General features: G+C 38.3%; 1 protein-coding gene across 1 annotated transcript; it reads right to left on the reverse strand.

Annotated features, from left to right (window-relative positions):
- Positions 1–9,597: 9,597 nt before the first annotated feature.
- Positions 9,598–11,308, reverse strand: LOC127239174 (sugar transport protein 8-like). The gene is made up of 3 exons (XM_051257204.1): positions 11,173–11,308; positions 10,741–11,060; positions 9,598–10,665 (listed from the first exon to the last, which is right to left on the reverse strand). The coding sequence occupies exons 1-3, from the start codon at positions 11,306–11,308 to the stop codon at positions 9,598–9,600; spliced, it is 1,524 nt and encodes a 507-aa protein (XP_051113161.1).
- Positions 11,309–14,963: the final 3,655 nt, after the last annotated feature.

Here is a 14,963-nt window from a genome sequence, read left to right on the forward strand (position 1 = left end):
CGAATGTTACCTTCCATGTATTACGATATGTCAAGCATCTCAAACTAAATTCACAACTTAACGAATAAATCTTATATTTATTCTGGGTTAAACTTAAGCGAGTTTTCTCAATAATAAACAAATATGTGCACAATAAAGTGAGAAAACATCAAACTGAATAAGAGTCTCAAATAACAATGTGCGCAAATAAACTATATTGTATAATCAAGTCCCATACTTGCTACGTGGTCCTTGAAACTCCTTAGTGGCATGCCTTTAGTCAAGGGATCAACAAGCATGAACTCTGTACTAATGTGTTCAATGACCACTTTATTTTCCTTGAAACGTTCTCTTAAGGCTAAATACTTGATGTCGATGTGTTTACTTCAACTCTCACTCTTATTGTTTTTAGCCATAAACACCGCAGCAGAGTTGTCACAGTACAACTTAATCGGTCTGGAAATAGAGTCAACAACTCTAAGCTCGGATATAAAACTCTTCAACCATACACCATGCGAGCTAGCCTCGAAACATGAAACAAACTCAGCCTCCATAGTAGAAGTAGCAGTGATAGACTGCTTCGCACTTCTCCAAGAGATAGCTCCACCAGCCAACATGAACACATAACCCGATGTGAATTTCCGAGTGTCAATACAGCCAGCGTAGTCCGAATCGGAGTAGCCAATCACTTCCAAGACATCAGTTTGTCTATACATGAGCATGAAATCCTTCGTACCTTGAAGGTACCTCATCACTTTCTTTGCAGCTTTCCAGTGGTCAACACCTGAATTACTCTGATATCTCCCTAATACTCCAACAACATATGTTATGTCAGGCCTGGTGCAAACCTGAGCATACATAAAACTTCCTACTGCTAAAGCATAAGGGATATTTCTCATGTGTTCTCTTTCAAAGTCATTTTTCGGACACTGACTCAAATCGAGCCTGTCACCCTTCACAATGGGAGCTACACTCGGTGAACAATCTTTCATATTAAATCTTTATAGAACTTTCTTGATATAGGCTTTTTGAGACAAACCCAAAATGCCTCGATTTCTATCTCTATGGATCTTAATGCCAATGACATAAGATGCCTCTCCCATATTTTTCATATCAAAGTTCCTTGAGAGAAATTGTTTCACTTAATATAACATCCATTTATCATTAGTTGCAAGCAAAATGTCATCCACGTACAACACAAGGAAGCAAATACGACTCCCACTAACCTTATGGTATATACAGTGATCCATGACATTTTCTTCAAAGCTGAATGAAGAGATAACATCATGAAATTTCAAATACCATTGACGGAAGGCTTGCTTCAATCCATATATGGATTTATTAAGCTTACAAACTAAATTTTCTCCACCACTAGAGGTAAATCTTTTAGGTTGTTTCATATAAACATTTTCCTCTAGATCACCATTCAGGAATGCGGTTTTCACATCCATTTGATGTAACTCAAAATCAAACTGAGCTACTAATGCTATGATCACACGGAGGGAATCTTTTTTAGATACCAAAGAAAATGTCTCGGTGTAATCGATTCCTTCCCTTTGAATGAATCCTTTAGCAACAAGTCTTTCTTTATGTCTTTCGATGTTTCTATCAGAGTCTATTTTGGTTTTGAAGACCCATCTACATCCGATGGCTTTTACACCATCAAGCAACTCGACAAGATCCCATACCTTGTTTGATGCCATAGAGTCTATCTCATCTTTCATAGCACCATGCCATAAATCGGATTCTTTAGAATTCATGGCTTGTGAAAACGTTTCAGGATCATTTGCGGCTTCTATATCGTAATAAAATTCTTGAAGATACACCATAAAGTCACTAGAAATAGCTGATTTTCTGACTCGTGTAGATATTCTCAATGTTGTCTCATCATTATCATGTTCAAAATTTTCTTGATGTTCCTCATTAACAACTTGATCTACATAATCATTTTCATCAATTTGTGGAACTTCATTAGTTAATCGTCTAACACACATTGGAACTTGAGGAGCGTGGAAGACAACCAATCAATCACTCGATTCAGTAGGTTGATCTTTATAGTGATCTCTTTCAGAATGAGTATCTTGAAAATGATCACTCCCACTAACCAAATCATTCTCGAGAAATTTCACATTTCTCGATTCCACAATTCTAGTGCTATGAGATGGACAATAGAATCTATATCCTTTGGACTTTTCGGCATATCCATTGAAATACCCACTAATAGTCCTCAGATCTAACTTCTTTTCTTGTGGATTTTAAATTCTCACATCGGGACGGGCATCCCCAAGCACGTATATGTCGCAAACTCGGCTTCCAACCCTCGAATAATTCAAAAGGTGTCCTTGAGACAACCTTGGTTGGTACCCGGTTCAATACATACGCAGTCGTCTTTAGTGCTTCAGTCCACAAGAACTGAGGAAGTTTCACATTACTCCTCATACTCCTCACACCCGTGAATCTCATGGTGGAGAATTGAATGACTGGCATAATCAATGTCCATCAAGTCTAAATGAAGGAGGATCATTTCCTTCCACATTTCGTAATTATCACCAGTCAATTCGGGGACATCACACTTAATGTCAGAGAAATTCATAGGATTAAACGCTCCAAAATTAAATATACATGCTAATCAATAAACGAGACAAGTAAATTACGTGTTCTACCAATGTAAATATGTTAAGACATGAATCTAAAGACATAAGACTTACCTATGGGCTAAAGTTTACTCAATTAGATTCAAACAAAACCTAACAAGAAAACTATCAAATTGTGTTCCTTTTCTTAACTCTTATGGGTAGATTAAGAAATACAATTTGATATTTTATCCTAATTACTCATATAAATATAACAAGACTCCTTTGGGTAGATCTTATCACATTGTACATGATAATTACAATCGATGTCTATTAATGTGATTTCAAATAAATCATGAATAAATGTTTAATTAATCGAGGATGTTGTGGCTATTCCCCAATTAAATAAAATTTAAAATAAATCACAAACATCATGGACATGCAATCTGAAGTACACATGTCTATAAGCTATTAAGTCCTCCGTATGTGAATTTATAAAATAAATTAGCAATCTTATTACAAGTTATCGAGCAACATCAGCAATTGTCTTTGGACAAATTACTGACTCGCCAGTGATAAATTTGTTTTGACAATAGAAAGTAGACAATAAAGTAGTATGTCGAACAATACTCCATGTTTGACAAATCTATTGTTCACACACAAGTAACCAAATTATCATCACCAATTCAATGTCATTAAACATGCATGTAACTACTTAATCGCTGACTTACCTTTGGGTCAATCAACAACCTTATAAATTACATTCACAACCTTCTAACATACAAAATAAACCGATCTATGCAGCAGAGGCTGCTTTGGCAACATTACTGTTTCAACAAATTCATAAAATATATTATATTATTTGTTGCTAATTAAATTCACCTTAAAGAAAATATGTATGCCAATACATATGAAAGCTATAAAAACAACAATTAATTTATGGACTCATTAAAATAATCACATAGTCCAGAAAATACTAAATACAACGGAATTACACAGGCAAAAATATGTGACTCAAAGAGACTATAAATTAAATACAATAAATAATTATAGTCGAATTTCAATAAATGCATATTGCCGAAAAAAACAAATGTTGTTGTATCCCAAATTTAATTGGATTATCAAACAAATCATAATAGTCGATTATTCCAAAAAACAACCATAAGAAATAAATAAATAAATATGACATGATAAGTTACCGATTAATTGAGCATGACCTTTCATAAATTTAAATAAATAAATTTGATTGGAAGCATATGCACTGCATTTACATGTGTATGTCATTCTAATTGAAATAATCAACTTATTTTATAATTAAATAATCAATTGATATTCAAAATTTATGCAAACACCAAATATCAATCAATAGTGCATTATATATATACGTCATTATCAGCATCGATTGCAAACACTCAACCGATTATGTCAATCTGTTGGATTAATGAATAAATAAATAAACAAACGAATGAACACACCTGCACATATTAAACTTAATTGCAGACCATGCGAATGTGAATTCATCCATGTCGTTTATTTATTCATGTTTGATTGAAAATTGTTCCGTGATGACTCCAAATATGAGCATATTCTTAGCTTGACAAAATGTGTATTACTTGAATTTCTGCATAAGAACCATCAAAATAATTCATAATCGGCATACAATACTGATTTTATATCACTAGGCATGATCCAGAGTTCGTTGTTGAGATTATTAACGATTTTTGCCCTCTTAAGCGGTAATCTGGAACTAGAAAAGCTAAGGCAGACGCCGCAAGCGACAGCTGCCTTCGCTCACAAGCGCCCAAAACATATTTTGAAAATACTAAGGCATGAGAGGCAAGCGGCCACCTTCACAGCCCGCAAGCGATAGCCTCTCCCACTTGCAAGCGACAGTCCAGATACCCACCGCTGTAGACTATCACCAGATTTCAACTAAGTACTTCAACTGCAGCGGTACAGCCATTCCAATTCTAGCCAGCACAAGCGAGCTGAGCTGCGCTGATGCCCTCTAGCTCTCCAGCAAACGAGGAAGATCTGTGCCCTTAACCTTCAATACAAGCGAAGCGGGCACCCTGAGAGTTATGGCCAGCAACTACTTCAACAGAATAACTACCAGCAACTGCCAAACTGCCCAGCGGTTGGAACTGCCTAACAACTACTTGCAACCGTCTCTTTACACCTACTATAAATGGGGCCAGATATCTTTATGTAAAAGAATCGAATTTTTGGTGATTTATGCATACTTGTAGCATTCGTCGTCTTCCTGTTTCAGAGAGCTCCAACCCTGTAAGGGAGTTCTCCACAGGAATGGCCAAGGGAGTAGGGTTCTCCCCTCTCCTTTGGTCACGTCTTTACTGCTTTCTTAGATTATATTACTGCTTTTATTTACAACTTTGTAGTTCTAATATTTCACGCTTTCGTAGTATATAAAAAATATCATTCACTTCTTCAAATTAAATTCTTTCACAATTTTCCACACTTATATAAATCAAGTTTAGAGAATTTCATTTCACTGGTATAGAGCGAGAGAAGAATTGATTATCTAAGCCTTATTATGCGCCAAAAACGGTTTCAAGGTAGTTCAATGTAGTTAAGTACGCGGGAGCCTTGTCGACCTGCTTAACTACTGTGCTAAATTCAATTTTGATTAAATAGTAGTAACATCAGGGGGTAAAGCCACTAATGAGGCAGAAATTGAGAAAATTAACGGGACATAGACGGGGGTCTATTAGGTCGCAGAAATTCCTAGTGACAGTAGGGTTTCTTTCTTATAATGTCTTAATTCTGGGTGTCATTGAAGTCTTGTTGTAAATCCTCCCCAGGCCAAAATACCAGTGTGATGAGTTCTTTACAATTTAGTTTATATAATTACAACACCCTTCTCCTATCATTTCCATAATATACATATATTCTTCCGATAACACACTTACATCATTCGCTCACTTCATCCAGGGAAATCTATCCATTTAGTAACGCACAGATCAGACACAGCACCTCTCATTCACTCTAATTCACTCATATACATATATATATATATATTGTGCCGCTCACTCACGCCCCGATCCTCTTGTAACCGCGATTCTTCCATGCCCCGATCACCTGGTCCCCACTTCCGCTCACGTCCCGATCATTTGGTTACCACTGGCGTCCCACCTCTAGCTTCGCTCGTTTCCGCTCATCTTTATTGCTTTATTTACCGCTTTCAGTAGTTAAATTTCGAACCCGCTGCAAGCGGATCCTTTCTTGCATATTTCGTCGCTTTCTTCAAGATTTTTACCTTTGAAATTCATGACTTAAAATCCTTCTGTTTGACCTGAAAACTCACCAGTAAAAAGAGTATAAATAATTGTGATAACTACTCAAGGTCTACAACCACACAATTGCTATACCTGATCATTTTCCTATAAAATCCTACCCATTAATTTTCGAATAGAATTCCCTGTGAAATTTTATGCAAATTGCAATAATAACAAAAATTGTTTATCATTCCGCATGTATTAATCTGCATGCATGTGTAGTATGAATTCACATGGTTCCAAATCCAGTAACACACAGTGTTTTCAATAATTTCAATCCTTATTGCATCAAAAGAAATTAATGTGAATTTGTTGTGTAACTGTTTGTTTCACAGCATATTTGCAGACTATTATCTTAAATATAGAGAATAAATTAATCATTAATTACTTAAACATGCAGCAAGAATATACACAGCTGCTGCAGACAAATTAAATTGCAGTATGTATAAGCGACGAAATGGAGCAGGCAATTTAAATAATTATATCATATCTGAAGCGCACACAAAATATTTAAACCACTGTCTACCTAATTCAACATGCAATTTCACATATTGCTTACATAACAGAAATTAATTTCATTAAAAGAATTTCAAAAATAAAATTCAAAATTTTCCCAAAATAGAATGAAATCTTCTCAAATCGCAGGATCAGATCTTGATCAAGAAAATATTGCAAAGCAATTGTTGTAAATAAAAAAGCAAAATATTTCCAAATAAGAAATTAAAGCGAATTTTGATCAAGAATTTGATGAGAAGAAAATTTAAAGTAAGACAGAGGCAAAATAGCTCTGATACCAAATGTTAAAAAAATAAACATCTAACCAAATATGTTAGCGGAAGCGAATAACGAAATTTATACAAACTTCCAGCCATTGCTAAAAATTAAATTTGTTCTTGAGATCTTCTTTTCAAGAACAGTAGATTGGAACCGTGAGAAGATGGTGTTGCCAAACTCTGAAACCCTTGGGAGGATGTTGCCAAACTTTGAAACCTTGTGAAGATGCTGCTAGATCTTGGAACACTAGGATGACGTTGCCAAACCCTGACTCTCAAATAGCGATGATGTATTCTGATTTTCTGAGAGTAGGTTTAGTAACCCATATGTGAGAGTATTTATAATTAAAAAGAAAAATCGTCCATCATGATTTTTCTGCCACTTCTCACGTATATTTTGAATGTGATAGACTTAATGGGAGAAAAGTGGATCACAATTTAAAGTCAGTTTAATTATATAAGATAATTTAAAAATAATCAAAATTCAAATATGATTAATTAATTAATTAAACTAACACAATCTCCTTAACCAAATGGCATGACAAACACAAGCTGATGCGGCGACATACTCCACTGGGCCAACTCAACACTAGTATGATATTGTCCGCTTTGGACTGAGCCCGCACGGATTTGTTTTTGGATATCCTCCAAAAGGCCTCATTCTAGTGAGTTCACTTGGGACTTATAAGGCGTGTAATTTTTTTCACAACTTCCAATGTGAGACTTGGGTTTGCACCCAACAATCCTCCCCTCAAACCAAGGACCAACCAATGGACCTTCCCTGCCACCTTGTACCGCCTCTCACAAAGGGACCCGCTGCCTAATCACCTCAATCGGGACCGACCCAACACCGTCAGGAGACTTTCGACATAAGGCACATTCGCAGGTCACGAGGGCGAACCCACCACCACAACCAATGTCCAATGCCAACTAGTTCACTTCACCATCTAACCGGGCTCTGATACTACTTTTGTTAAACATTCAAATGCCAAGCTTACACACTCGATTAAGAACACACCAAGGCAGATAAATGCAGAAAGGTTTTTGTGCAAAATTATGCAACTGAAATTCTTCTAATTAAAAAATAAAACAAGGGGAGAAAGATACTTATAGAGTGATCAACTCCTTAAAGACACGATGGACCAATTATACCAACTAAAGGGAACTAATGCCAATAAAATAGGAACAAACTCGAAACTGACATAATACCAAGTCAAACAAAAAACAGAGAATAAATAAACTGAGGATAAATATAAAAAATAAATTTAGATGTGGTGTTGCTTCTTTTAACAGTTGCCACCAATGGAATGAAGTGAAATCGGTCAATATACATCCGAGTGCACTTTAAATTGAGTCGGGAAAAATGCTATATTTGATTTGTATTTTCTTTTTTGTTTTCCCATGATGTAGCCCTCACATAGCCTTCCGGATTGCTCCATTTTCGGTAATCCAATCACCATATGGTTTAAAGCTCCCGTGTCTAGGTACCTTGTAACTTCTTCAGTCGCATTTGATACATTCCTTGCCATCAACACCACGGATTCTTCACCACTTTCTTCCTTATCGACAAACTTCTTGCACACATGACATTGTATTCCAGAATTATTGTTCCTCCATCCCGAACCTCTTTCATTTCCATAGCCTCAATGTCCTCATTGGCTCCGGTTAGATCCACGACCACGACCCTCCTTATTAAACATGTTGTCTTGAGTTTGTGCATTATAATTATCACTTCGGCCACCTCACCCTCTTTGTTGTGGAAATCGACCACGTTGTGGTGCTCTTTTAGATGAATCACTCCTTTTCAGTGAGAGGGTGGTTTGTAAGGCTTGATCCATGGGTTGCTCGCTTCCTTTATTTATTAGACGTTCATATGCTTGTAACAATCCCATCAATTCCTCCACCGTCAATGCCTCGAGGTCTTTGGATTCTTCAATGGCAACAAGTATGAAATCGTACTTCGAGTCCAACGACCTCATGATCTTTTCGATTACACGAATATTGCTCACCTCTTCACCATTTTGTTTCATTTGATGAACGATGGACATAGCCCGAGACAAATAATAAAAAATAGTCTCTAAATTATTTTGGCGCACGGCTTCAAATTGGGGTCGCAATGATTGAAGAACAAAAACACATGTTTTGCTTGGAATAATTTTTCTTATTTCATGACACTTTTTTTTTGATAAAGTGCGCACTGAGTAAACCTCCGGCCGAACCTAATTCTTGCAAACTAAACTTGATAAACAAGTTACACTAGATGAACTATGTGTGATAGGTGAACCAGTAGGTGTCGAAGTTCGAATCCATGACCTCATGGTCACAAGTTCACTCCCCACACCACGGCCATCCGTGACTTATTTCATCACACTTAATTGATCAAAAAGAGTATATAGACCATTTATACAACTCTTATAAATCTTCTAAATACACTTATTTAATTAGTCTCTAATTCCCAACTCACCGTAATAACTCCAATAAATTCCATCATTTTCCAACAAGTATAAATTCCATCATTTTCCAACAAGTAATTAACTCAACACAAACAAGCCAACCAACAAGAAGTAGTTGCGAGCCATATACATAAATGTATTCTTTTTTATCTACAGAAGGAAGTGTTTTTTTTTTCTTATCAATTCCAGATGCTATCCTAACCGAATGAACAAACTGAAAAACTGCTTGGGGGCTATGACCTGGTTTGGTCCTGTGAGGAGTTAAAAAAACAAAAAAATTGATCTAAGCCCCATTAATTCCAGAAAAAACAGAAATTTTATTATAATACAAAAATAGTAAATAGAAACAACTATATATCTTAACATAATTATTTACAGCCAGCAAATACTATCTACAATATTAATCTAAGCCCCATTTGGAAACCCTAAATAACAATGACCAGCTAGCTAGCTAGAGACAATAAAATTAATTAATTAAGAAGACATGCATGTTGACAAATTAAAAATGAATTAATGAAGCTAATTAAGCCGCCGGCGTGGGATTGGGGCGGTCGTAGAACCGGCGCCAGAACCAGTGCTTCTTCCACACCTTGTCAGTCATCTCCTCGATTGGGATGCCCTTCGTCTCCGGCAAGAGGAACGTCGCGAAGCTGCCCATGACGACGATCCAGCCGGCGAAGAAGAAGAAGCTCGCCGCTCTCATGGTGCAGAGCATCGACAGGAACGACTGCGCTATGATGAAGGTGCAGACCATGTTGGTGCTCACCGCCACGAAGAACCCCGCCGTCCGCGTCTCCGCCGGGAAAACCTCGCTGGCGATCAGCCACCCCAGCGGGCCCCACGACCAGGCGAACGCCATCACGTACAGGCAGATCAGCGCCAGCATCAGGTACGCGTACCCCTTCGCCATCACGTTCGTCGTCCCCAGATGCGTCGCCAGCAGCACCCCCATCGCCACCTGCGTCATCACCATCTGCACCGCCGCCTGCATCAGAAGGACCCGCCGCCCGAACCGGTCCACGGCGAACACGGCCACCAGAGTCGACAACACGTTCACTGTGCCCATCACCACCGACGAGAGGAGGGACGCGTCGGACCCCAGGCCCATCGTCTGGAACAGAACCGGCGCGTAGAACATCACCACGTTGATTCCGGTGAACTGCTGGAAGACCTGGAAAATTGTGGCGACGAAAAGCTGGGGGAAGCTCGATTTCTTCGTCAGGAGGTTCCGGAAGGGGTGCGGATGCTCCGCCTGGGCGGCGGTGGCGCGGACGATCTCGTCGTACTCCTTCTTCACTTCCTCCGCGCCCACGCCGCGGATCCGCTGGAGGCTTCTCAGGCCTTGCTCCTTGTGGCCCCGCTCGATCAGGCTCGTCGGAGTCTCCACTATGATCAGGGATCCCAGCCCGAGGAATATCGCCGGAAACCCGGCGCCGCCGAGGGAATATCTCCAGCCGTCGTGCAATTTCGATGTGAAGAAGTTAACGACGTTGGCCACTAAAATCCCGATCGTGATCATCAGCTGGAAGCAGATGTTCAGCCCTCCGCGGTACTTCGCCGGAGAAATTTCCGATATGAAAACCGGCACCGCCTGCCAAAACCAAAATGAAAATCAGAATCAAATTTAATTAAAGAAATGAATTAATTTGATTGATTGATTGATTACCTGGTTCCCGAATCCGACGCCGGCGCCCAAACAGAGCCTCCCGGCGATGAGCATCCCAAGGTTCTGAGCGGCGGCGTTGAGTCCGACGCCGACCAAGAAGAAGACGGAGGCCATCTGCATGGTGCGTTTCCGGCCGAACTTGTTGCAGGAGAAGGAGGCGAGCCAGCTGCAGACGACGGCGGCCAGGTAGAGCGACGAGGTGAAGAGCTGGAGCAGCTGATCGTCGAATTTGCAGTAGTTGTTCTCCTTCGTATGGTGCTTCTTCTCATAAACACCCGGGAAGAATCTCAACAGGAATTCGTCCATTCCCGTCACGCCACCTGTCCACAACAAACAAACAATCATCAATCAAATCAAATCCGAATCATCCAACAAACCCTAATTAATTAGGATATATATACAAGAAACGTAAAACCCTAATTCCTAAATTACCTGATATTCCTATATCGTAGCCAAACATGAGGCCGCCGAAGGCCGCAATGAGCGAACAAACCACCACTTGAGCGGTGAGTCTCGCCGGAAAATCACTGCCTCCTCCACCAGTAACGGCTGCAACTTCAGGAGCCATTGATATAACAGCAAAGAGGTGTATATTGGATTGATAATACTATTTGAAGTAGGACAGTCAGGCACTATGTAGGGGTTTATATATAGTCCTAACCGAATAGAATTAAGAAATTATCCGTTATATATTTCCGTTACAACAATGATTGCGTTTCACATGCACAATTTGATTTAGTCATCTCTCAATTTTATTATTTTTTTAAATATATAATACATTAATTAATTAATAGTATATAACATATCAGTAGATAATATAGCGATTTGCAAAGTCAACAACTCCGTGATTATAGATTGTATGAAACAACAATTATTAAATTTCAAGTTATATTTTATCACCATTATATTGTTCAAAATATTCTATATTTTTTTGGATTAAATATATATATATATATATATATATACTAGTTTGACCGTTTCAACAATTTTAAATTTAATATTTTTGTATATATATATATACATTAGGGTTGTTGTACAATTTTATATTTTTATTCTATTCATAAAAATTATAATCATGTTTACATTAATTAACTTTAATATTTTTTTATTTATATTTGTAATGTATTTTTTAAAAAAGATATTACTCCCTCCCTCCGTCCTATAACTAAACATCCATTTACTTTTGTGTGTTGATCTTAAGATATCCTATAACTAAACATCCATTTACTTTTGTGTGTTGATCTTAAGATATTAATTATTATATGAAAATGTATTACAAATCGAAGGAAAAGTTGCAAAAATATTTCTAATAGTGTCTTATAATACTAATATAATGCCTTGTTATGGGACGGATCGAAAGGAGTATATGAAATTATTGTTTTTATTCAAAAATTATTTATATACACATTTTTGTTAATTTTAACACTAAATATTTCACATATGTTTTGTTTTAATAATGATATTCATTTATAATAATTTAAATATTTTTAAAAATAAGAAAAATAAAAATTTATTTATAATAATTTAATTTTAGTTAAGTGATTTTGTATCATTGTTTTAAATGCAAAATATCACTATTGACTTTTAATAAAAATATATTATATTCTTTTACGAAATAAAAATATTATTTAAACAAAACAAAATTCAAATCATATTTCAAATAAAAATTAACATTATTCACCGTAAATACACCATTTTTTCTTATAAACTATTATATTTATATACTATTTAAACAAAACTTCAATGTAACTTTCTATTTTTTTTTTTATCGGAACTTTCTATTTTAAATACAAACAATATATATTGAATTGTAAAATAAAAATTACAAAAAACTGTTCGGGTGCAAACTCAAGTCCCGTGTTGAGTTGGCCCAGTAAATTAAAAAAATACTCTAAATTTTTATATATTTGTAATATCGTAATAATTATAATTTTTTAGTTAAGTATATGAGTATATTTTTGTAGTTGAATTTTATATTAATGAATTAGAATCATTTTATAAAGAAATGAACACATTATTTGATTTGAAATTGATTGTTCAATTGATTTTTTTAAAAGTATTTATAATATTTTTGTTGATGTAATTTTTCAACAAAAATAAAGTAAAATTCAAAGATATAGAAAATATCCTTAAACTTGATTAATTAGTGCCTGAGATTAGGAATCTCTAAACACTGTATGGTACAGAAAATAAACTGGAAAATAAAAGACTGAAATTTAAAGTGGTGATCCCCAAATCTGACTTTGCTTTGTTGAAGTTGATTGAAGATACCCTGCCAAATGATGATCCAAACCCTTAAATATTCTCTGGGAAACTGTACTGAAAACCGTCGCCCGAACGGTTACAACGTCTCCTTTCCAACCGTCTTCCAACCCTTCTCCTGCTGACACGTGTCCTCAGCGGACCAAAATTGTCACTATATTTCACTCTTTGAGCCGACCACAGACCTTCCGCCCTTTTGGCCCGACTGCCAATCTACAGCCGTATTGGTCCGACTGCTAATCCTCCCGACTTGCAAACCATCTGACTTGTTTGGATTAGCTACAGACATCCCGACTAACAAACCATCCGACTTGTTTGGATTAGCTACAGACATCCCGACTAACAAACCATCCGACTTGTTTGGATTAGCTACAGACATCCCGACTAACAAACCATCCGACTTGTTGGTCCCGCCGCAGAGTTCCGACCTGAGAACTTCCCGACCTGCGGACTTCCCGTCCTGATGACTTTCCGTCTTGAGGACCTCCCGACCTGAGGACCTTCCGACCTGAGGTCCTCCCGACCTGCGGACTTCCCGTCCTGATGACTTTCCGTCTTGAGGACCTCCCGACCTGAGGACCTTCCGACCTGAGGTCTTTCCGTCTTGAGGACCTCCCGACCTGGAGACCTTCCGACCTGAGGTCTCTCCGTCCTGAGGACTTTCCGTCTTGAGGACCTCCCGACCTGAAGACCTTCCAACCTGAGGTCTTTCCGTCCTGTATTTTCCTTAGAAATAAACCTATTTTCCTTGATTTCCTCACGGTGTCCTTCAGCCAGTTCAATCAACTCTATTGCCAGGCCCATTTTTCTTTTACCTTGGGCTTTTTAACCTAACTCTAAATTTCATACGTAACAACTTGCCCGCCGCCAAGGGACTTTCAAACGCCATTTATCAATCGATGTTTGGAAGTTCATAAATCACCACCCTCTTGAAAAATTCCCTTAGCAACTGCACCAGTTACTGCAACACTCCTGATTAACTTCCCTTTCCGCAATACGAGCCTTTGTGAATCACAATCTCAACCACTATAACCATGGCGAATCGATACATTCCTGCCCTTCCCTTCGACGGAAACCTCCCAGAGGGCCCCTTTTCAGCCTCGAAAGTACTAACTCCGACGATCCGCCCATACTGCACTACTCCTGAAGACTCAAATCGAATGAGGGAAGTTTTGGAATCCCGAAATTCCTTGGCTATCAACAACCCTAACTACCAAGCAGTTCGCATTCGAGACAGCATCAAAACCCATCTCACAGACCCAAAAGATCCTTATCGCTCTTGGTATCGACGGGTATCAGAACACTTCCAGACCCAATGGCGATCTCAAAAAATCGACCAAGCGATTCTATTGTCTACCATGCCGATCAATCTGCACGAGAAGGTGCTCCTAGCTATGTCGGCCTTCTGAAATGCGGAAAATGGGACTTTTCTCTTACCGTCGGGCCCCTTTAGTCCAACTCTTATGGATGTAGCGATGATCGCTCATCTCCCAGTCGTGGGTGAAGACCCTGTGATGGGAGCCCTAGATGGGCAGGAGCCACCAGAAGACCATCCAGGGTGGTCTTTACAAGGCGTGAAGGAATGGGGCTGGACAAAGTTCGCGATTGACCAGCAAGGGGCTCCAGGAACCCCCGTGACCGACCGGGAGCATACTGCCTTTATTCTTTTTTGGCTTTGTAGGTACGTCATTGTTTCCCCTTCTAAATGCGTTCTTTCTTCTCATCTCGACCTGGCCATTCATATCGCGTCAGGTCGTTTCTTTTCCCTTGGCACTCTGTTTTTAGCCAATCTGTTTGAAGGACTCACTAGAGTTAGCCTTCGTTTAACAGATAATGATAATAGAAAATTAGACACCGCCGCGTCGGGTCCTTTTTGGTTTTTAGAACTTTGGCTCCGTCTTTACTTCCCCAACGCGTTCAACTTAGGATCTCCACCCACTATGCCAATATCCGAAAAACAT

The sequence above is a fragment of the Andrographis paniculata genome, unplaced genomic scaffold (assembly GCF_009805555.1).
Source record: "Andrographis paniculata isolate CXL003 unplaced genomic scaffold, ASM980555v1 Contig77END, whole genome shotgun sequence".
Classification (NCBI taxonomy): domain Eukaryota; kingdom Viridiplantae; phylum Streptophyta; class Magnoliopsida; order Lamiales; family Acanthaceae; genus Andrographis; species Andrographis paniculata.